This window comes from Pan troglodytes, chromosome 15 (assembly GCF_028858775.2).
Source record: "Pan troglodytes isolate AG18354 chromosome 15, NHGRI_mPanTro3-v2.0_pri, whole genome shotgun sequence".
Taxonomy (NCBI): domain Eukaryota; kingdom Metazoa; phylum Chordata; class Mammalia; order Primates; family Hominidae; genus Pan; species Pan troglodytes.
The window spans coordinates 22,463,614-22,484,933 of NC_072413.2; the positions used below are offsets into that span (position 1 = coordinate 22,463,614).

Here is a 21,320-nt window from a genome sequence, read left to right on the forward strand (position 1 = left end):
AGGACCTTCTTGCTGCCTCATTTGACAAGCTTCAGTGCTGCCTTTGAGCCTCCCTGCCTCCATGGACCTCCCTTCTTCCCTTCAGTCTTGTCCATCATCCCACTGGGAAGCCAAGCACCTAGACATTCTCTGCACTAGCAGTGAAGAAATGAGGTACTGAATGCAGAGGTGTACAAACCCTGTTGTGCCCTCAATGTGATGCAATGTGATGAAATCCTTCCTGGACCTTCTTTGTACAAGGTCTAAATTATCTCCTTGACTTCCATTTTATTTTAATTATTTTGATTAAAAACAAAAACTTGGCTGGGCGTTGTGGCTCACACCTGGAATCCCAGTAATTTGAGAGGCCGAGGTGGGTGGATCACCTGAGGTCAGGAGTTCGAGACCAGCCTGGCCAACATGGTGAAACCCCGTCTCTACTAAAAATGCAAACCAGGTGGACACCTGTAATCCCAGCTACTTGGGAGCCTGAGGCAGGAGAATCGCTTAAACCCAGGAGGTGGAGGTTGCAGTGAGCCGAGATCGCACCACTGCACTCGAGCCTGGGCAACAAGAGCAAAACTCCATCTCAAAAAAAAAAAAATTTTTTTTTCGGCTGGGCGTGGTGGTTTATGTCTGTAATCCTGGCACTTTGGGAGATCGAAGTGAGAAGACTGCCTTAGCCCAGGAGTTTGAGACTAGCCTGGGTGACATAGTGAAACCCTACTTCTACAAAAAATTCTTTTTTTTTTTTTTGAGACAGAGTCTCACTCTGTCGCCCAGGCTGGAGTGCAGTAGTGCAATCTTGGCTCACTGCAACCTCCACCTCCTGGGTTCAAGTGATCCTCCTGCCTCAGCCTTCTGAGTATCTGGGATTACAGGTGCGCACCGCTATGCCAGGCTAATTTTTGTATTTTTAGTAGAGACAGGGTTTCACCATGTTGGCCAGGCTGGTCTCGAACTCCTGACTTCAGGTGATCTGCCCACCTCAGCTTCCCAAAGTGCTGGGATTACAGGCGTGAGCCACTGCACCTGGCTCCCCAAAATTCTTAAAAATTAGCCAGGTGAGGCCAGGCATGGTGGCTCACACCTGTAATCCTTGCACTTTGGAAGGCCCAGGTGGGTGGATCACTTGAGGTCAGAAGTTCGAGACCAGCCTGACCAACATGGTGAAACCCCATCTCTACTAAAAATATAAAAAAAATCAGCTGGGCATGGTGGCACATGCCTATAATCCCAGCTACTTGGGAGGCTGAGGCAGGAGAATCACTTGAACCCAGGAGGCAGAGGTTGCAGTGAGCCAAGATCGTGCCATTGCATTCCAAGCCTGGGCATCAAGAGCGAAACTCCATCTCAAAAAAAAAAAAGTGGGGGAAAAAAAAAAGCCAGGTGTGGTAGTGTGTGCCTATAGTCCCAACTACTTGACCTCCTAAAGTGCTGGGATTGCAGGTGTGAGCTACTATACCTGGCCTCCTTCCATTTTCTGTCATACCCCACATCCAATTCATCAGCAAATCCTGTCGCTCGCTATTCCTTCAATATGTATCCAGGGTCTGACCACTTCTCTCTGTTTCCATCAGCAACACTTTGGAACAAACTACCACCATCTCTCATGTCTCCTCCTCTGCTTCCTTCACATCTGTTTCCACACGTGTCTACCTTAAGCTATTCTCAACACAGTAGAGATTCTTTTCACATGTAATTCTGATCATGTCACTCCTCTGCTCAGAACCTTCCAGTGGGTCCCAAATCACCCAGGGTAAAAGCTCAAATCCCCATAAGGACCTCTGAGGTCCTGTGATGCGACCCTACCCCCCCTCCTCTCTCTCTCGCCCCTTGCCATTCTTCCCCTGTCACTTTGCTCCAGGCTCCTTGAACCCACCAAACACATTTCTACCTCAGGGTCTTTGCATTTGCTGGTTCTTTTGTCTAAATTACTCTTCCTTCAGGTAGGCACATGACTTACCCACTTTCTTCAAATTTTCTCTCCTAAGAGAGGGGGCAAGGCTTCCCTGAGTACCCTCCCTAAATAGCAGCCGTCATTATTCTATCCTCCTATGCTGCCTCATTTTCTTCATAGCACTTATGGCCACTTCATGTATTTCTTTTTTTCTTTCTTTTTTTTTTTTTGACAGAATCGCCCATGCTGGAGCACAGCAGTGCAATCATGGCTCACTGCAGCCTCGACCTTCGGCTCAATCGATCCTCCTGTCTCAGCCTTCTGAGTAGCTGTGACTATAGGCATGTAATTTGAGAGGCCGAGGCGGGTGTCACCTGAGGTCAGGAGTTTGAGACCAGCCTGGCCAACATGGTGAAACCCTGTCTCTACTAAAAATACAAAAAAATTAGCCAGGCATAGTGGCACACGCCTGTAGTCCCAGCTACTCAGGAGGCTTAGGTAGGAGAATTGCTTGAACCCAGGAGGCGGAGGTTGCACTGAGTCAAGATGGTCCATTGCACTCCAGCCTGGGCGACGAGCAAAATTCCATCTCAGAAAAAAAAAAAAAAAAAAAGCTCCCAAATTGAAGGGGACTGTAAGAAGATAGGGTCAGCTCAGCTGCAGTAAGATATAAGTCTCAGGAAGAAGCATGCCCTGGAGTCAAGGCAGAGAAGGGCATTCTAGGCCAAAGAAATGGCTGTGCAAAGGTAGAAGGCATAGGGACAAGGGTTATTTGTTATTACAACTGTACCTCTTAAATTTACACAAATAATTGTTTGAGAATATGGCTTTTCCAGGCTAGGAAGTTGTGCTGCATCCAAAAATGCTAAAGTCTATTTCAGCCGGGAGAACACTGACAGCTGGGAAAGGATCACACGTGGCGTGCCCATAACCTAAGTTGTTCAGATTTAGGAAGTGACCCCAGTAAGTCCTTTCGGAGTTTCGTGTAAGATTGACTTCTTCAGCTGGGGGCGGTGGCTCACTCCTGTAATCCCAGCACTTTGGGAGGCCAAGGCCGGCGGATCACCTGAGGTCAGGAGTTCGAGACCAGCCTGGCCAACATGGTGAAACCCCTGTCTCTACTAAAAAATACAAAATTTAGCCAGGTGTGGTGGTGGGCGCCTGTAATCCCAGCTACTCGGGAGCCTGAGGCAGGAGAATCCCTTGCACCGGGGAGGCGGAGGCTGCAATGAGCTGAGACTGCGCCACTGCACTCCAGCCTGGGTGACAGAGTGAAACTCCATCTCAAAAAGAAAAGAAACCAGCCTGGCCAACATAGTGAAATCCCGTGTCTTCTAAAAATGCAAAAATTAGTTGGGTGTGATGGAGGGTGCCTGTAATCCCAGCTACTCAGGAGGCCGAGACACGAGAATCGCTTGAACCTGAGGGGATGGGGGGCAGAGGATGCAGTGAGCCGAGATTGCCGAGATAGCGCCACTGCATTCCAGCCTGGGCAACAGTGAGAGCCTCCATCTCAAAAAAAAAAAAAAAAAAAAAAAAAAAAAAAAAAATTGACTTCTTCCTCATTGACCTGTGGTGGCTCCAAGGCCATCATCTCACAGCATTTTTTTTTTTTTTTGAGACGGAGTCTTGCTCCCTTGCCCAGGCTGGAGTGGAGCTGCACGATCTCGGCTCACTGCAACCTCCGCCTCCCAGGTTCAAGCATTCTCCTGCCTCAGCCTCCTGAGTAGCTGGGATTACAGGCGCGTGCCACCACGCCCAGCTAACTTTTGCATTTTTAGTAGAGACGGGGTTTCACCATGTTGGTCAGGCTGGACTCGAACTCCTAACCTCATGATCCGCCCGCCTCGGCCTCCCAAAGTGCTAGGATTACAGGCGTGAGCCACTGCGCCCGGCCTCATCTCACATCTTTCTTCCTCTGCAGCACACGACGCGCCCTAGTTAGAAACAAAGTCGGAGTTTGTGGATTGGGGGAAGGGCGGGGTCTAACCTCAGGTCAGGCGCCGTGCAAGGTACATCTTGGCACCCGGAAGAGGCCCAGCACAGTTGCCCCCGAGGTGACCCGACCTCCCCTACCAATTGAGGCGCCCTTGTTGCCAGGCTTGCGGCGGGGGAGCGGCGGGGGGGAGCGACGGGGATGCGCTCATTGGTCAAGGAAGGGGCGCCTGTTACTAGAGGCGAGAACCGGAGCCCATTGGTCGGAACACCTCACAATGGACCCCAGCGGCGCGCAGAATCCTTATGATTGGTTTGCTGGCTGCCTCGGGAGACCCTGTTGCCAGGATACTTGGCGTTCCCGACCCGACCCCCGTTCCCCATTGGCTGTCAGGGCAAAAGCCGCCATCTAATGAGGAGCGAGGTGCGGTGCTCCGAAGCGCTCGCTTCCCGCGGTGCGATCTAGTCCTGCAGTAGGCGGCCCGGGGCCACACCGCGGCCGCCCAAGCCAGTGCAAGGCCCAGGGGCCTGACATCGCTCCCAGCGCTCGAGGACCGAGGCCTGCTGTGGAGGACACCGTGCTCCCTCGGGACCTGCTCTGGATTCCGGCCCGGACGTCCCCTCGGAGCTCTGCATCTCCAACCTGGAACCCAACCCAGAAGTCTCAAGTTTGACGCATCACGTGGCGTGCGGATCCACTGAGGGTCCACAGAGAGGGGCGCCCATCTCCTGCGTCGCAGTTATCCTGGTAATTGTGTATCTGCCCATTGTTCGTTGCCTCATTAACTTGACTTTCTAGGTGCACCCACCTTGCCACCAGAGAAGTCCAAATCCTGACTTCTCTCCAAGGTGTTGGGAATTCTGTGCCCTAAAGAATTCCGACTCAGATCCGAACGGGGATCTGGTGGAATCGAGGGTGAAAGACCAGAGGGACAATGTTCTACTATCCCAACGTGCTTCAGCGCCACACCGGCTGCTTTGCCACCATCTGGTAAGGGCGGGGCCCGTTGGCGCGCGATGGCGGACGCTGCCCGGGATCCCAGCCTGACAGCTCCCCCTCCATCCCCATTCTCCCACCTTCCCCACCCACTTCAGGCTGGCGGCGACTCGCGGCAGCCGGTTGGTGAAGCGCGAATACCTGAGGGTGAATGTGGTGAAGACCTGGTAAGGCCCAGAAAAGGGAAGGAGGGCCTGGTGCGGGGGGTGAGTTAGGGGATGGGGTGGCCAAGACTGTGGGCCCACTCCTGGACGCAGCGGTAATCAGGGCGCATTGTTCCCCAGCGAGGAAATCCTCAATTACGTGCTGGTACGAGTGCAACCTCCGCAGCCCGGCCTGCCGCGGCCCCGCTTCTCCCTCTATCTCTCAGCCCAACTTCAGATCGGTGTGATCCGCGTCTATTCTCAACAATGCCAGTACCTCGTGGGTAAGGCTGGGAACCCTCAAAGGTGGGGCGGGCTGAGCAGCTGTCTGCTAAGCTGGCTGTCTACCTCGTCCTCCCTGCCCACAGAGGACATCCAGCACATCTTGGAGCGCCTCCACCGTGCCCAGCTGCAGATCCGAATAGATATGGAGACTGAGCTGTGAGTGTGCCCTGGGCCTTTGATGGAACACCTGCTAGCTTGGCCTCAGCCTAGCTCAGCCTCAGTCCTTCACGGCCTACATTCTCTCCCAGACCCAGCCTGCTGCTTCCTAACCACCTGGCCATAATGGAGACCCTAGAAGACGCTCCAGATCCCTTTTTTGGGATGATGTCTGTGGATCCCAGACTTCCTAGTCCTTTCGATATCCCTCAGGTAGGGCTCATTCCCCGAGACTCGTGAATTGGCAATGCAGAAGGGGAGTGCTGTCCCTGTGTCACTCTGACATTGGGGTTGGGGAAGGAAGCTTACCACAGCTCTCTCCCACAGGAGATGGTGCAGGGGGACTGCCAAGGTGGACCCATCCAGGCGAAGCCCCCTGTACTCAGGGCCAATCTGATCAGACGGTTTCCCCACTGGAGGCAGCTCTTGTCCCCACTTGTCTCCACACTGTTTTCACTGCCGAGGCCCTAATCCAGGCTCTCATCTCTCTGCACTGGGCTTTCTTACCCCTGTCCTCCTCCATCTATTCCCAATACTCCTACAGCTTAATGTCACCCCCTTCCTTGGTTCCCCATTTGAACAGTGGCTCCTGCTGCAAACAGATTACTAGCATTTGGGGCTCTCCATGCCCCATTTCTTTTTTTATTTTATTACTATTATTATTGTTATTTTTGAGACAGGATCTTGCTCTGTGGCCCAGGCTGGAGTGCAGTGGCACGATCTCAGCTTACTGCAACCTCTGCCTCCCCGGTTCAAGCGATTCTCCTGCCTCAGCCTCCCGAGTAGCTGGGACTACAGGCATTTGCCATCATGCCCAACTGATTTTGTATTTTTAGTTGAGACAGGGTTTCACCATGCTGGCCAGGCTGGTTTCGAACCCCTGACCTCATGATCCGCCCGTCTCCTCCTCCTGAAGTGCTGGGATTACAGACATGAGCCACAGAGCCCGGCCCAATTTTTTTAGGGTTTCGCCATATTGGCCAGGCTGGTCTCGAACTCCAGACCTCAGGTGATCCACCCACCCTGGCTTTCCAAAGTGCTAGGATTACAGGCGTGAGCCATCGCGCTGGCCTATTATTATTATTTTTTGAGATGGAGTCTCTGTCACCCAGGCTGGAGTGCAGTGGCATGATCTTGGCTCACTTCAACCTCCGCTTCCTCTGGTCAAGGGATTCTCCTGCCTCGGCCTCCCGAATAGCTGGGATTACAGATGCCTGCCACCATGCCCGGCTAATTTTTGTATCTTTAGTAGAGATGGAGTTTCATCATGTTGGTCAGGCTGGTCTTGAACTCCTGATCTCAGGCACTCCACCCGCCTTGGCCTCCCAAAGTGCTGGGATTACAGGTGTGAACCACCGTGGCCGGCACATACCCCAGTTTAGAACTAGTCATCCCCAGACTTCTCTCTCAGTCCTCTGGGCATCTGTGGCTCCTAAACACTAGTTTGGCCCTTATGCCTCAATGATGCCACATTCACATCTTTGCTTGTACTGTTTCCCTAGCCCATAATGGTCATCCCTCATCCTCTACAAGTCGGGTTCTACATATTCTTACAGACCTGGCTCAAATGCTGCCCTTCTCTATGAAATATTTATCCCAGTCTTAGCCGGAACCAAATGCAGTTTGGGAACTCAGCACTTTGCTAGGGCCTTGTTTTACCCTTTGCCTTGACTCTTGTGGGGTTACATACAACCTTGTCTTCCCACTAGACTTCCTTAAGATCAAGAATCTTTTCTGTTCACCTCTGTCAACCGCAACACTTGCTAAGGATAACGATGCACTGCTGCTTGCACAAATTTTTTTTTTTTTTTTTTTTTGAGATGGAGTCTTGCTCTGTCACCAGGCTGGAGTGCAGTGGCTCAATCTCAGATCACTGCAATCTCTGCTTCCCAGGTTCAAGCAATTCTCCTGTCTCTGCCTCTCAAGTAGCTGGAATTACAGGCCCGGCTAATTTTTGTATTTTTAGTAGAAATGGGGTTTCACGATGTTGGCCAGGCTGGTCTCGAACTCCTGACATCAAGTGATCCACCCACCTCAGCCTCCCAAAGTGCTGGGATTACAGACGTAAGCCACCGAGCCCGGCCTTCTTGCACAAATCGATGAGGGCTAGATAACTGGGGTGCGGGTTGGGGAGGGAGGTGAGAACAGGAACTGAGGAAAGAAGGCCAGATGGCGGGTGAGTTTACTGCAAGCTGATGTCAATGCAACAAGAATTAGGCATAAAAGGAGATTACCGTGCATTGTTGAAGAAGGCTGTGAAAAGTGGGAAAGCAGGGGGCTGAAGCTGAACCCTATCTTTTGTTTCCAATCCCTCTCCAAAGATTCGACACCTCTTAGAGGCTGCAATCCCAGAGAGAGTTGAAGAGATCCCTCCTGAAGTCCCTACAGAGCCCAGGGAGCCAGGTCAGCAGAGAGAACCTTCTTTCTGGTGAGAGGCATAGGCAGGCCCAAGAGCTGTAGAAATGCCATTTTTGAGCTTAAGAGCCAGGCCTTGTGAGGGGCCCTTTTTTTTTTTTTTTTTTTTTTTGAGGCAGAGTCTCACTCTGTTGCCCAGGCTACAGTGCAGTGGCACGATCTCGGCTCACTGCAAGCAATTGTCCCGCCTCAGCCTCCCTAGTAGCTGGGATTACAGATGTGCACAACCATGCCCGGCGAATTTTTGTATTTTTAGTAGAGATGGGGTTTCGCCATGTTGGCCAGGCTGGTCTCAAACTCCTGACCTCAGGTGATCCGCCCGCCTCGGCCTCCCAAAGTGCTAGGATTACAGGTGTGAGCCACCGTGCCTGGTGAGGGGCATTTTATGTGTGTAACCTCATCAGTACCTCACAAGAGTCCTCTGAGGTCAGATTTCTTATCCTTTTTTTTTTTTTTTGAGAGATGGGGTATCACTCTCTAGCCCAGGCTGGAGTACAGTGGTGCACTTTAGGCTCACTGCAACCTCCGCCTCCCAGATTCAAGCAATTCTCCTTCCTAGTAGCTGGGATTACAGGCATGCACCACCACGCCCAGCTAATTTTCGTATTTTTAGTAGAGATGGGTTTTTGCCATGTTGGCCAGGCTGGTCTCAAACTTCTGACCTCAGTTGATCCACCCACCTCAGCCTCCCAAAGTGCTGGGATTACAGGCGTGAGCCACCACACTCAGCTTTTTTTTTTTTTTCTTTTTTTCCCAGGCTGGAGTGCAGTGGTATGATGATCATAGGTCACTGCAGCCTTGACCCCCAGGGCTCAAGCAATCCTCCCACCTCAGCCTCCAGAGTAGCTGGGACCACAGGGATAAGCCACCACACCTGGCTAGTTTTTAAATTTTTTGTAGAGACAGGGTCTCGCTATGTTGCCCAGGCTGGCCTCAAACTCCTGGGCTCAAGCGATCCAAAGTGTTGGGATTACAGGTGTGAGCCACCTCGCCCAGCCTCCCCACTTTACTGATGAGGAAAGTGAGGCTCACAGTGGTTAAGCAGTGTACCCAGGGTCAGGATGCCAGAGATTAGCCTGGGTCTGATTAGAATCCAGGTTACCTTGACTTCAGAGTCCATGCTTTTCCTTAACTGCATGGCTGTGGGAATTTGGAAAGAAGCAGAGAGGCTAGTGACTCTCCTGTCCCTCCAGAGAGGATTCCAGTCACTGTGCTGCCACCTGAGGCCATCACGATCCTGGAGGCAGAGCCCATACGGATGCTGGAGATTGAGGTGAGTTCCCCTGCACACAGGGCCTGAGGTCCAGCCCCCTTGCATGTACTTCTCTCTGTCCCCAGAGTCCTGCCTTTTCTGTCTCCATTTCCCTATTCTCTGTCCCTGGCACTTGAGCACCCAGTGGCTTCCTTGAACCTGGCCCTGTGGCATGCCTCTGGGATCCACTCTCCTGGATCCACTTGCCTTTTTCAGAAATATTATTGAATCCCCTCCCCTTGCTCTTCCTCTCTGGACAGGGTGAACGGGAGCTCCCAGAGGTCAGCCGCCGAGAACTGGAGCTGCTGATCGCAGAGGAAGAAGAAGCTATCTTGTTAGAAAGTAGGTGTCTCCGGCAGCGTAGGGCCTGCCTGGAGCTGGATAGTCAGACCCCTGGCGTGGGCATTCTGGGACTGGGCAATGAATGCTCCCATTTCTCTTTTTCTGTCCTCTGAACTCTGATTCTCTCTCCACAGTCCCGCGGCTCCCACCTCCAGCTCCTGCAGAGTAAGGGCAAGAACTCCTAGACCAGGTAGGGTGTCAGTGCTGGGAAGGGTCTCCTCATTTCTCTTGCCCATTTCCCCTCAGGGTGGAAGGAATAGCAGAGGCACTGGGTCCTGAGGAGCTGAGGCCGACAGGCTGGGAACCTGGGGCCCTACTCATGGGTGAGTGCTCACCATGCCCCAGGGGCTTTTCTGGGAGTACCTGGATACTGCTGCAGACAAGGGCTTTATATCCCAACTTGCTAGAGGGAGGACCCTGCAGTTTCTTGCCCTGGCATCTGCAAGGGGTAAGGGGCTTATGGGACAGAGCCCCTTGGGTGTTGTTGCAGAGGTGACCCCCCCGGAGGAGCTGCGTCTGCCAGCCCCACCCAGCCCAGAGGTGAGTAGCCTCCCTTCTAATCCTCCTCCTCCTCCTCTTTGCCCTCCCCCACAAGGACTGCCTCCCCAAGCCCAGGGCCACTGCTAGCTTACAGGGGTCCTTAGTGCAGATGATAAAAGATGCCCCTTTCTACACCCCATCGTATCTGGCCTACGCTTCCCAGATGGGTACCCTTATGCAAGGTATGAGCTGCTCAAGTGCATGGAGACCCCGCACAAGCCCTCTCCAGGTTCCTCTAGGGGCGGGTGTGGGGTCCTGTTAGCAGTCCACCAGAATGACAGGAAAAGGAGTAATGGGCAGCCTTGCCCCTACCTGCCCTCCCGACTCAACAGAGGAGGCCCCCAGTCCCCCCACCTCCTCGCCGCCGCCGTCGTCGCCGGTTACTGTTCTGGGACAAGGAGACTCAGATCTCCCCGGAGAAATTCCAGGAACAACTGCAAACCAGAGCCCACTGCTGGGAATGTGTGAGTGCAGCCCAGGCTTTGCCGGGGAAGGGAGGGAGGCAGGGATGACCAGGGGCACATGCAGGCTGAGCCTTCCAAACTCCTCAGGTGGGTGGGGGGAGGATTGGGAACTTGATGAAAAATCTCCTCCATTCTCCAGAAAATGCAGGCGATGTGGGTTTGCACATATACAACTCTTCATGCTCCTTTAGTGACCCACCTGTCATACCCATGGGCACCAGGTTAAAAAGTCCTTCTTTTAGCAATGAGCAGGGCAGGCAGGGTCATGAGCGCAAAAGCTGGGGAAGTCCAGAAGCCCCAGAACAGTGCATTGCAAAGAGGCAAAGGGGCCCTGAGGAGTGGCTGCTTTATAATGGGGCTTCTGACCTTCCCCCACCACACAGCCCATGGTGCAGCCTCCCGAGAGGACCATCAGAGGCCCTGTGGAGTTGTTCAGAACCCCAACTCTCTGTAAGAATGGCGGGGGTTGGGCACGAAGTATCCTCAAAACCAATTCCTCATTCCTGGTGCTCCTTACGCCTCAAACCCTGTGCCTACTACCCTCTTGTCCACAGCTGGCTGGCTACCCCCTGAACTACTGGGTCTCTGGACCCATTGTGCCCAGCCACCCCCAAAAGCCCTCAGGCGAGAGCTGCCTGAGGAGGCAGCCGCTGAGGAGGAAAGGAGAAAGATTGAAGTTCCAAGTGAGATTGAGGTAACTGCACCACCTGTTTACTGCATCGCCCCAGTGCCAGGGTCTGCCTGACCAGCTGGCTGCCCTCTCCTGCTATGAGAGCCAACAGCACAGGCTCACTGGCCTTGTGCCTTCTGAGGCCCAAGTCCCAGATGCTTGGGGTCTTAGTTCTACTTCTCCCATCCCCAGGTCCCGAGGGAGGCCCTGGAGCCCAGTGTTCCCCTTATGGTGTCTTTAGGTAAGCACCTAGAGAAGAGGCGCAGTGGGACCACACCCTAACCACTGTCCCAGGAAACTAGTATCCCAACTGCTGAAGCTGTTTTATGAGTGAAGGTGTGTGTGTGTGACATAAGGAAGCACGGACTGGTCCTCCTCAGCTCTCCCACCTATGTGCTTTTAACAAGTCACCACACGGCTCTGCCATCTGCTTACACCAGGTGGCCACAAGGCCCTAACTGCCACCCAAGCAGACACCCACTAGCGCCTTTCCTCCCCCAACAGAGATCTCCCTAGAGGCAGCTGAAGAGGAGAAGTCCCGCATCAGCCTCATCCCACCAGAAGAACGGTGGTAAGCGGCCAGGCTCCGTGGGAGCCAGGGCCCACAGCCCTTGGCCAGGTGGTGGAAACAGCTGCTGGGATGGGTATGCCCCTTGTCACTGTCACAGCTGCCACCTTCCCTACTCTCTCATGTCCTCCTAGGGCCTGGGCTGAGGTGGAGGCGCCAGAAGCTCCTGCATTGCCCGTGGTGCCTGAACTCCCTGAGGTGCCCATGGAGATGCCTTTGGTGCTGCCCCCAGAGCTCGAGCTGCTCTCACTGGAAGCAGTGCACAGGTACCAGGGAGGTGGCACCTTGATGGGGTGGACCCGGGCTGAAGCCTCTGCTAATGGTTCTTGATCTCTATAGGGCAGTGGCACTGGAGCTGCAGGCTAACAGGGAGCCTGACTTCAGCAGCCTGGTGTCACCTCTCAGCCCCCGCAGGATGGCTGCCCGGGTCTTCTACCTGCTCCTGGGTGAGTGTATGCATGTGTGTGTGTGTATGTGGGGCAGGGACACAGAGACCAGAGGCCCGTACAGGGACTCCCCCGACCTGCCCTCTCCTCCCCTCTTGACCAGTGCTCTCAGCGCAACAGATTCTTCACGTGAAACAAGAAAAGCCATATGGTCGCCTCCTGATCCAGCCGGGGCCCAGATTCCACTGAGGTTAGAGTCCATTTACAAAGCTGCCAGAAAACCGGCCACTTCTAGTAAACCACGTCGTGCCTCACTGGGTCCTGCTTACCTCATTTCTGAATGTGCATTTCCAGCCTTCTTGCTCTCAGAGCTATTGTTCAAGCAGAAAACAAGCTGCTTTTATTACAGTATGATGTCATGACTCATTTGTAACAGATCCAGCCTCAGGGACAGCCCTGTAAGGCAGCAAGTGGGGCTGGCTCCAAATGGGTATGAGTCTCAGAATCTTTGGTAAGGCAGAACTGAACTGGGCTGAGAGGTGGTCTTAAGGCCTGGGCAGGCTCTATTCTCTCTGGACTGGCTGCAGCCTGCAGTCTAGGAGAGGCCCAGTACAGCCTGGAGCTCCTGAGCCTTGTCAACAGGCAGTGAGCCCAGAGCTGCTTGAAAGCTGTCGGTGTGCTGTTTGGCCAGGAACGTCAGGAGCAGCAACAGTGCGGCCTTGGTGTCTGGGTGGAGAGGGAGGGAGAAAGGTCGGGGCTCCTAAAGCCTCGCTGCCCCAGGCCCTCTGAGCCCTGCTACTCCCAGCCTCCCGCGAGCCCCTGCCTATGACTCCTACCCTCACCTGGTGGGATCTTGTTGTCAGCCAGAATGAGGCTGCAGATACGCAGAAGCTCGGGAGCCACATCTATAACCTGTGAGGAAAGAGTGGCTGACTCAGGGCAGCAGCCCCAGACCCCAGGTCTAGGAGGGTGGTCAGGACCAAGGAGTGGCAGAGTCTCTTATCAGGGGGGTGGTTGCACCTGGTACTGATTCACAGGCATCCAAGACAACTATGAACATGAGAAGAACCAATGAAACTTGGTGCTAATGATTTTTTTTGGAGGGAATGGGGGATGTGGGACAAAATGATTAAAGTCATAGCCTCAAGACCTAAAGAAACCCAGACACTCAGGAGCTCCACCTACACAACAGTCTCTAAAGGTATAAGACAAGGGTGACACAAACACTCTGACATGACTCCAAACCTAGCTACTTGGTACAGGCAAAATCTCTTCAGAGAGCAGAGCTGATCTGATTGAAATGTATGGTGTGGTGGCCCAGAGGTACCCTGGGCTCCACAGAGCACAGTTTGAAAGGGCCCCGGTTTAGGAAACCAGCCTAGGAAAACTGCAACTTCTGGCTCAGACCAAAGGGTAGAAATGGAGCTTCCTCAGGAAAAATGCTACGTGGAGAAAGGAAGTCCCTCCTGTCCCATCACAGGACTGGCTGCCAATCCTTGCAGACAAATAAGAAATGGTGCAGGGAGTACCAAAAGAACAGCTGAAACTGTCACCTTGCATCAGGTGCAACTGACAGCCTGGAGCTCCCGAGCCTCATCAGCAGACAGTGCCTATCACTGAGTGGAGTGGCACGTTCCCCTCTGAGGGCTGCCAGCAGCAAGGTTACCTGGTCAGGGCTGCTCTGGTACAGGAAGCTGAAGAGGCGCCCAATGGTGACCCACTCCTCCAAGTCCTCCTTCAGTGGCAGGGCATGCAGTAGGGCAGCCAGCACCTGGGCACACAAATGTCTCAGGCCAACCTGCCCTGCCCTCCACCACCCTCCCTCCTCAGCTTCCAAGCCCTGCCTGATGTCTCCCTCCCTCACCTGGGGCTCTGGTTTCCTGGTGGGACTGGCCATCAACAGGCGGGCAAGTGCCCCACAGATGTTGTCACGGACACGATCATGTCGCTCCCGCGCCAGGAGGGGAAAAAGGAGCCCCAGCAGCTTGGGGAAGTGTCTGTTCCACAGTCAAGGAATGGCCACCCGCTCAGGTAGACCTTGCCCACCTGCAAGCCCTGGGGACACTCCCCCAACCTCCAGTCCCTCCCGTCCTGTGAGCCAAGGATACTCCTGGGCAGGGTGGCCCCCATGCTCTGCCAGCACGCCCATCCCAAAGATGGCATTGCTTCGCACCTCGGGGTCTGCCTCTCGGGCGGTGCTCAACAGCACAGGGAGCAGCCGAGACACAAACTGGGCTGAGGCAGCACCCAGGCCCTGAATAGTCTCTGCCAAGGTCCCCACTGCAAAGGACTTCTCTGCCACTGTGCAGCCCTGTTTCTGATGGGGGAGAACAGGAAGGAGTACAGATCAGCCTGGGCCAAGAATAAAGGCTGTGGTGGGCACCGGGTGCATGAGGGGACTAGGGCTTGAAGCCAGAAGATGGACACTCACTGTCTTGCACACCAATAATGGCAGGAAACCAGCAAAGAATGGGGCAAAGGAGTCTCCCCCAGCCGCGGCTGCCAGGGCAGGGATGGCCTCTCCAGCGTGCTCCAGCAACATGGTGTCGTATTCAGCCTGTGGAGCCAGGTCAGGGGCTGGAGCACCAGGGCCAGCTCAGTGACTGTACACCTCCTTCCCACGCTCTGCCACCAGCTGCAGGGGTCCCTGGAGCTGCCCTTGGTTGATAGGGCTGGCCCCTCTCAAGCTGGGTGTTTCCATGACCCAGCTTCTTCCCCTGGCTCTTCTGCTCCTACCTATCACTCCAAGCACACCCCAGTCCACACTGCTCTCCTTCCCTGAACTCCCACTGGCTTAGTGGGATCAGGGTTGTATCCCTCTGGCCATTACCAGTCTCTTTTAGTGGCCCTGGCTGCCCCAGGCCAAGCCCAAATACACTGTCCACCCCTGTCCCTGTGGAGACTGCCTGGACCGCCTGGTCCCAGTTTTTATCCCTGGCTCTCACCTGATCATCATCTTCCTCTTCCTCCTCCTCGTCAGTATCCTGACAGGCTGTCTACAAGAAGTAGCTCAACTTAGCGGAGCTTTCACGCCCCTTCTCTTTTCATGGGGGTAGGGGGGTGGACTTGTAGCCAGTCCCCAACCGAGGCCCGGCACCTCTCCTTCCCGAAGCCCACCTGCCCTGCTCACCTTCCTCTGCAGCACAGCCTTGAGCACGCCACAGAGCTCAGCGAGGCGCCCAGGGGGCTTCAGTGTGAGGGTCCCACAGCTGCGGAGCACCCCTGTCAGGGCCTCCAGCACGGCCATCACCACCTGGCGTTCCCGCTCCCTGTTCACTGCCTGCATGTAGGATGGCACCACTCGGGCCAGGGCAGCCTGCAAAGCTGGGGACATTATTGGCTGAAGCACCAGTCAGGCCCTGCCCCTCCCCAAGAACCCCCAGCCTGGCCCAGCCTCTCCTCACCAGCAGTGTTGGGTTCCGAGGGGCAGCTTTGACAGGCCTTGTGCAGTGCACAGCAAAACTGACCCAGAGCCTCATGGGCTGCCTTCCGCACATTCAGGTGAGGGCACTGCAGGATGAGGAGGGGCGGGATATGTCTGCTATGTGCACCGTGAACACAGGGCCCCCAGACTGAGAACCCCACCCACTCCACCCGCCGGCCCGCTCACCTCCAGCAGTTTAAATACTTCTTCAAAGACACTTTCCATGTATGGAAGGAAGGCCACACTACAGAGAGAGACACAGCCGTGTGTAAGGGGCCCCCAGGCAGGGTTTTCAGTGCCAGGGAAGGGCGAATGCTCACCTGGTGTTCACAGAGATCTCCCCCACGGCAGCACAGGTGTCTTCCTTCTCATCGAAGAAGGCATTCTCCACGCTGTACCTAGAGTAAGAAGGGGAGGCAGTGGTGATCAGGCACCAAGAGGAGCAGATCCAGCACTAGGCCCTTGTCTAAAACCAAAGTCTAGATTCCTGATCAGAAGAGCAGCCTCCGCACCCTGAGATCTCTGAGTCATCCTCTTCTTCCACATCCTCATCCATGAGCTCCTCCTCTTCTTCCCCATCACTCTCATCGTCAAACAGAAGGAAGGAGCTGCTCCCGTCATACTGAGGCTGGAGTGGAGGCACGGCAAGGACTTTGGCTCAGCTGGGCCCAGGAGATAAATCCCATTGCAGGGCGGGCCTGGCCCAGCCCACCCACCCTTTGCTCACCACAATGCCCTCGGTGGAACGCAGTGACAGCAGCATGAGCGTGGTGATCTGTTCCAAGTGGGGCGCCAGGCCCTCACCCATCAGACCCGATAAGGCTGCAAATAGGCTGTACCTGGTCAAAGCAGGCAGAAGAAGCTGTAAGGTCCTGCCTGCTACCACCAGGCAGGATGGGGGAGCCCGGGAACACCTGGCTATGGTCCAAACCAGATGACTGGAGTCTGGGGTGAGGATTCCAGTGGGTCCAGTGGGAAGACAGGAGGGGAGGGGACAAGGGCAGAGGCAGGGTGAGGGGTCACTCACGTGCAGCGCCGCAAGTCAGGGTCGTCTACCTGGTCGCAGAGGCCCAGACCCAGCTGGCAGCATTCCTCAGCCAGCGGCCTCATGGGCTCCCCCACTGCTCGTGCCAGCACCCCCAGTGTCTCTGTGGGGGCAAGGGCTCCATTACCACCAGGAGGTGGAGGTGGGCTACGGGACCAAAGGTGGTGGCTGGGAGGGATTCAGAAATCCCGCCCCACCCCTTGGTACAGCATGAAGAACACCCCTTTGATGAGAAGGAAGACATCCGTGCTCCTGTGGGGGCAATCTGTCAACACCAGGTGAGCACCAGCCCTTTGCTGGCACTGGGAGCCCCACCTGGGAACCTCTCACTCACCCAGGCTCTGGATCTGCACAGGCTGAAGGTCCTCACGGCCTGTTAACAGGAATTCCCGCAGGTGCTCCATGATGGCAGGGAAGTAGGGCAGCAGCGAGGCCTGGGCAGCCGTAGCTGCAGGATGGAAGGACAGAATCAGAGCTGGAGAGGGCAGGGACCACCAGCCACAGGGCCTTTGGGTGAACCCCACATCCCTGCCTCCTGCCTCTCTCCTCACCAGTGGCTCCCAGGGCGCTCACAGCCAGCTCCTTGGCCCGGGGACTGCTGGGGTTCCTCAGAAGCTGCAGCATGCATTCCATAAGCTCCGGAAGGTAGGGCTGCACTTTGGGCCCTGTGGGAAAGGATGCTCCTCTACCAACCAACCCAGGTCTGCTACCTGCACGCCCACCTCCCTCCAGGCGGAAACCTCTTTGTGGCACCATCACACCCTTTCCCCTACCATAGGCAGCAATGCAGGGAGATGCACATCCTGTACATTCAGCCAAAGCCGCCACCTCATCCCCCTTCCCCAAGCTCCCCACTGCCATCACTACCTAGGTTCTCCACAAAATTCTCCAGGGCATAGCAGGCCTTGGCTAGGTGGTGTGTGTGTCCAAGAGGCACCGACTTCAAGTAGGCGAGGAGCAGTGGCATCACCTCCCTTGAATAGCTGCTGATATGGGGCTGGGGGAGGGAGCAAGCAGGGCCTGAGTCAGGTTCACCTGCAGGGCACACACAAGAGTGCTGATGGCAGCAGGGATGCTTGAAGAGATGAAAGGTGAGGGGAAGGGGACATTCAAGTGGTGGCTCCCACATTCAGCCTGGTTCACCTGTAGGTTTTCTGAGAACTGGCCCAGGGCAAACAGCGCAGCATTGCGTACAACTTGCGAGGGGTCCTCCAGGCCCTTGCACACAATCTGCAGCAGTGGGGGCAGCAGTCTGGATGGGGCAAACAAGAGGACATAGGCTGAGAAGCTACACCTGAGAGCCCTAGGCTGACCTGTTCTCTTCATTTTCCCTGGAAAAACCAAGGCTTTTCCTGTCACCAGAGGGTGAGCAGCAGCCCCTGGTCCCTATAGCTGGTAAGCCATGTCATTTATCTTCCAAGCCAGGACACTTTTGATAATGGGGGGAAACGCTGTTGATAAATAAGCTTGAACAACAAGCGTAAACCAGGACAGCCACGGTCCTCCCTGTGGGCAACCCTCACCCTGGGACAGGGGAATAGATACCTCTGCCTGATGTGGTTTCCAGCTCCATCAGACAGCACGGCCAGCACCAGGAGTCCAGCTTTGCGCTGGTATGGGCTCTCGCTCCGCAAAGCCTCTTCCAACATGGGCATCTAGGGAAGCATGTGGCACGCTTCTGAAACCCCAGCAAGAGCCTGCCCATTCCTGTGGCAATAGGCCTTCACACCTCCCAGGGTCTAAACGTCGTTGGCCTCAGGGGACTAGGCACACTTGGAGGTAGGGACACCAGAAGGACAGAGCCACACTTACCAGCTGGGGACAGAGCTTCTCGGGGGGCAGGTGTAGTGCCAGCATGTCCACAACCTGAGATGGGATGGGGAGACTTACTTTGCTTGACTCCATCTCTGCCTCCCCAACGTCCCACAGCCACCTAACACCTTCCCCCTCTGTCCTACCCCACATCTCACTTGTACAGCGAAATGCTTGGGAGTCTCCCCCATCAGCTCAATCTCCAACTCTTCCTCTTCTGAATCCTGGTCCTCGGGATCCAACTGGCCTGGTGGGGGCTCAGCAGCCATAATGGGGAAAAGGGTGTGCAGCAAGGGTGGCAGGAGACGATTCTTCAGTAAGGCCTTGACAGAGAAGGTGGAACAGTGTCCCTAAGAATCTGCTCCCAGGATGGGCTCACATTAAAAATTCCAGTCTTCCAGGCCATAAGGGGTCCGACAGAAAATTCCCAACCTCCCAGGCAGGAGCTGGGGTGAGGCCAGGCCAAGGCTTGAACCCCCACAGTACTTTAGATACCCTGAGACGGACCGAAAGCCCCAGGAGTGAGACTAAGGGTGGAGATGGGGGTGGGGTGATGTGTGTCAATGGGCACTCACTTACCTTGCTCTTGACTTTGACCAAGAAAGCGAGGCAGCAGAGAATACGTACGCGTACCGCATTGCCCAGGGCCACATTTCTAGCCACCTGTCCACAGAATAATAAAAATCAGCGACAGGGAAGGAAAGTCCCGGCAGAGCATGTAGCAGGGGCCATGTCCACTCCAGGCTCACCTCCAGGCAGAATGTGAGGACTTCAGAGAGGTAGGGGGTGATGACCGGCACCTCTGACTCCAACAGTTCATCCAAAGCCTCAAGGGCCTCACAGGCCTTTGCCTGACAGACAAACAAGGCACAAGGTTACCATGCTCTTCTTCAGTGGGCCAAACTGGACACTTCTGCACTCTCCTTCCAACAGAGCTCCTGCCCACCTGTCCTCACCTCATCTATGGGGATCAGAGTCTGCACGGCCATGATCAGCTTGGGCACCAACATCCGAGCGAGAAGCTGAGGGACACATCACAGAGAACATGATGCAGCCCAATCTCACACCCCAGCAGCTGGCAGCTTCCTCACAGCCTGAATTGCGAGGAGGAGCCCAGGCATAACAGCCAGGCCCACCTACAGCATCCCCTCTCAATTGTCAGGAAGGGCCACAGGCAGGTAAAGAATCCAAAGCAGCTTTGTAACTTTTACGGGTGACGACATGAAGGCATGAGGAAAGGGAGTCAAAGATAACGAGGGCCCACATCTCACCACATCTTCAGTGCTGAGGTAGGGAGCCATGGTGGTCAGAGTGCGCAGGGAGTAGAAGAGCAGCCCAGGAGAGCCCACCTCACCAAGAGTCTCATTCAGAAGCCGAAGAAGCTCCCGGTGGTGGGGTTGGAAGGCCTCGGGCCGGGAGGTCACCACCACACTTAGCAGCAAAAGCCCCATCTGTCCAAGAATAGAGGATGGGAGAGCAAGCTTACAAGGTCTATCCAGCCTCTCAGGCCCTCCCTCCTGCCAACCATGTGATGGTACCTCTCTCTCTGGGCTGTGGGGGCTGTGGGTACTGTGCTGAAGCAGCTGCAAAAGCTGTGGCCAGGCCTCCAGGCCTTCCTTTCGAAAAATGGTGGCTGAGAGCTGGGCCAGGCTGAGGCTCACACAGTGCCTGCAAACAGGAGAGATCTCCTCCAATCACCCTTCAATACCTTCCTCTGCACACAGTGGCCAGGCTCAATGGGGCAGCCAAGAGAGAAACTTTCAGGAGGTGTGGGCACAGGGTCTTTGCCAAGTTGGGACACATGAGACAGCAGCTCAGAGGGAGCCCAGCAGCACTGCGGGCATGTAATCTGGTAAGTTCAGTCTAACTTAGCCTGAATTTCAGTCTTATTCTTCTGACTTGGGTTTGGCAGATCATCATCACCCTTCCTCAAGAACTTTAGTCTTCAAAACAGCCTTAAAATCCTCACTCCACCTTGCGTCTAGAACTGAAGTCCCTGCCCCACAAGTCCCAGCCTGGAGCTGAAAAGGAAGGCAGAAACCTAGACAAAGTCGTCAAGATCCCGAGAGAAGGGGGTAGGTACTTACTCTGTTTCTCTCTGCAGGGCCGTCAGGATCAGGGACTTGAGGCTGGAACACAGGTGGCAGGTGTTTGGTACCCAGCCTGCCCAAGAAAAGTCTCCGCCTGGCCCCGCCCCACCCCAGGCCCAGCCCACCTCTCCCGTTGCTCCGCCGCCAGCCGTCGCCAGCGGGTGTTCAGTCGTCTGCGGGTCAGCACGGCCGCAAACTGGCGGATCTAGGACGAGGAAGCAAGCACGTGGGGGTCCGGGCAGGAAGGTGCTGAGCGGACCGCAGTGGGCGAATATTGGGGCCTGACCGGTGGCGTACAGTGGGAAGCTCGGAGGGGAGAGTCAGGGGTCTCACCTGGGGGTCGGCCGCCGAGGCTAGCAGGTCGCAGAGAGCCGGCAAAGCGGCGGGGGCCCGAAGAACGATCTGGAGCTGTTCCGTGGCCTGGGGGGAAGCTAGGGGTGAGAGTCGGGCCTTTCCCGCAACCTCCCGCTCGCCCTGGCCCGGTTACGCCTGCTCCGTACCCGACGGATGCGCTCGGTGTCCGGTAGCAGCAGCTCCCGTAGGAGCCGCTCTAGCCCGGCTGGCTCCATGGCAGCAGCTGAGCCGCCGCTACTGGGCCGAAAAGGGGAGGGGGAGGGACAGCACGTGGAGGTTCTGACACCCACTTCCGGAGGAAAGGGCGTTGCTGCACGTCCCGCGGGTTGCCAGCGTGATTCAATTCGCTTCCCACAAAGAGGTCCGGCTCCTCCACTTCCGTTAGGCTGAGCACCGGCTGAATCGCGGAAACCCGACTCTGGCAATGTAGGTTCCCCACGCCGGGAGTTCCCAAGCTGGGTTGGAGAACTCGAGCTTCGGGCATTCAGTGGCCAGCTAGGCTTTATAAAGGACCGAGCCCTTAACAGCAGGGCTCGAGTTCCTATATCCAGACCAAAACCTCC

At 55.5% G+C, this 21,320-nt stretch overlaps 2 protein-coding genes across 10 annotated transcripts; one reads left to right on the top strand and one right to left on the bottom strand.

Moving 5' to 3' along the window:
- Positions 1 to 3,803: 3,803 nt before the first annotated feature.
- Positions 3,804 to 12,440, top strand: REC8 (REC8 meiotic recombination protein). 6 transcript variants are annotated; one of them, XM_024348585.3, is made up of 20 exons: positions 3,894 to 4,562; positions 4,664 to 4,805; positions 4,910 to 4,978; positions 5,096 to 5,238; positions 5,323 to 5,395; positions 5,488 to 5,608; positions 7,717 to 7,798; positions 9,004 to 9,083; positions 9,323 to 9,404; positions 9,539 to 9,569; positions 9,651 to 9,727; positions 9,895 to 9,944; positions 10,277 to 10,408; positions 10,792 to 10,858; positions 10,963 to 11,102; positions 11,271 to 11,319; positions 11,583 to 11,649; positions 11,781 to 11,912; positions 12,052 to 12,092; positions 12,196 to 12,440. In XM_024348585.3, the coding sequence occupies exons 2-20, from the start codon at positions 4,750 to 4,752 to the stop codon at positions 12,279 to 12,281; spliced, it is 1,578 nt and encodes a 525-aa protein (XP_024204353.1). In that variant the 5' UTR covers positions 3,894 to 4,562; positions 4,664 to 4,749; the 3' UTR covers positions 12,282 to 12,440.
- On the bottom strand, positions 12,405 to 21,251 carry IPO4 (importin 4). 4 transcript variants are annotated; one of them, XM_001168091.8, is made up of 30 exons: positions 20,904 to 21,251; positions 20,737 to 20,823; positions 20,529 to 20,608; positions 20,401 to 20,442; positions 19,852 to 19,981; positions 19,585 to 19,764; positions 19,270 to 19,335; positions 19,063 to 19,164; positions 18,893 to 18,976; positions 18,472 to 18,636; positions 18,314 to 18,367; positions 18,047 to 18,156; positions 17,645 to 17,753; positions 17,369 to 17,498; positions 17,053 to 17,166; positions 16,836 to 16,949; positions 16,484 to 16,604; positions 16,184 to 16,295; positions 15,969 to 16,084; positions 15,777 to 15,854; positions 15,643 to 15,700; positions 15,437 to 15,542; positions 15,163 to 15,356; positions 14,978 to 15,028; positions 14,464 to 14,589; positions 14,141 to 14,349; positions 13,897 to 14,029; positions 13,699 to 13,803; positions 12,875 to 12,944; positions 12,405 to 12,758 (listed from the first exon to the last, which is right to left on the bottom strand). In XM_001168091.8, exons 1-30 carry the CDS (start codon positions 20,970 to 20,972, stop codon positions 12,628 to 12,630), a joined length of 3,246 nt encoding a protein of 1,081 aa, XP_001168091.4. In that variant the 5' UTR covers positions 20,973 to 21,251; the 3' UTR covers positions 12,405 to 12,627. The 4 variants fall into 4 exon arrangements, with proteins under 4 accessions (XP_001168091.4, XP_009425846.4, XP_054522409.2 ...); XM_009427571.5 differs by having other exon boundaries at positions 18,460 to 18,636; positions 20,904 to 21,097; XM_054666434.2 differs by lacking the exon at positions 14,978 to 15,028 and having other exon boundaries at positions 20,904 to 21,106.
- Between the last annotated feature and the right edge of the window lie 69 nt (positions 21,252 to 21,320).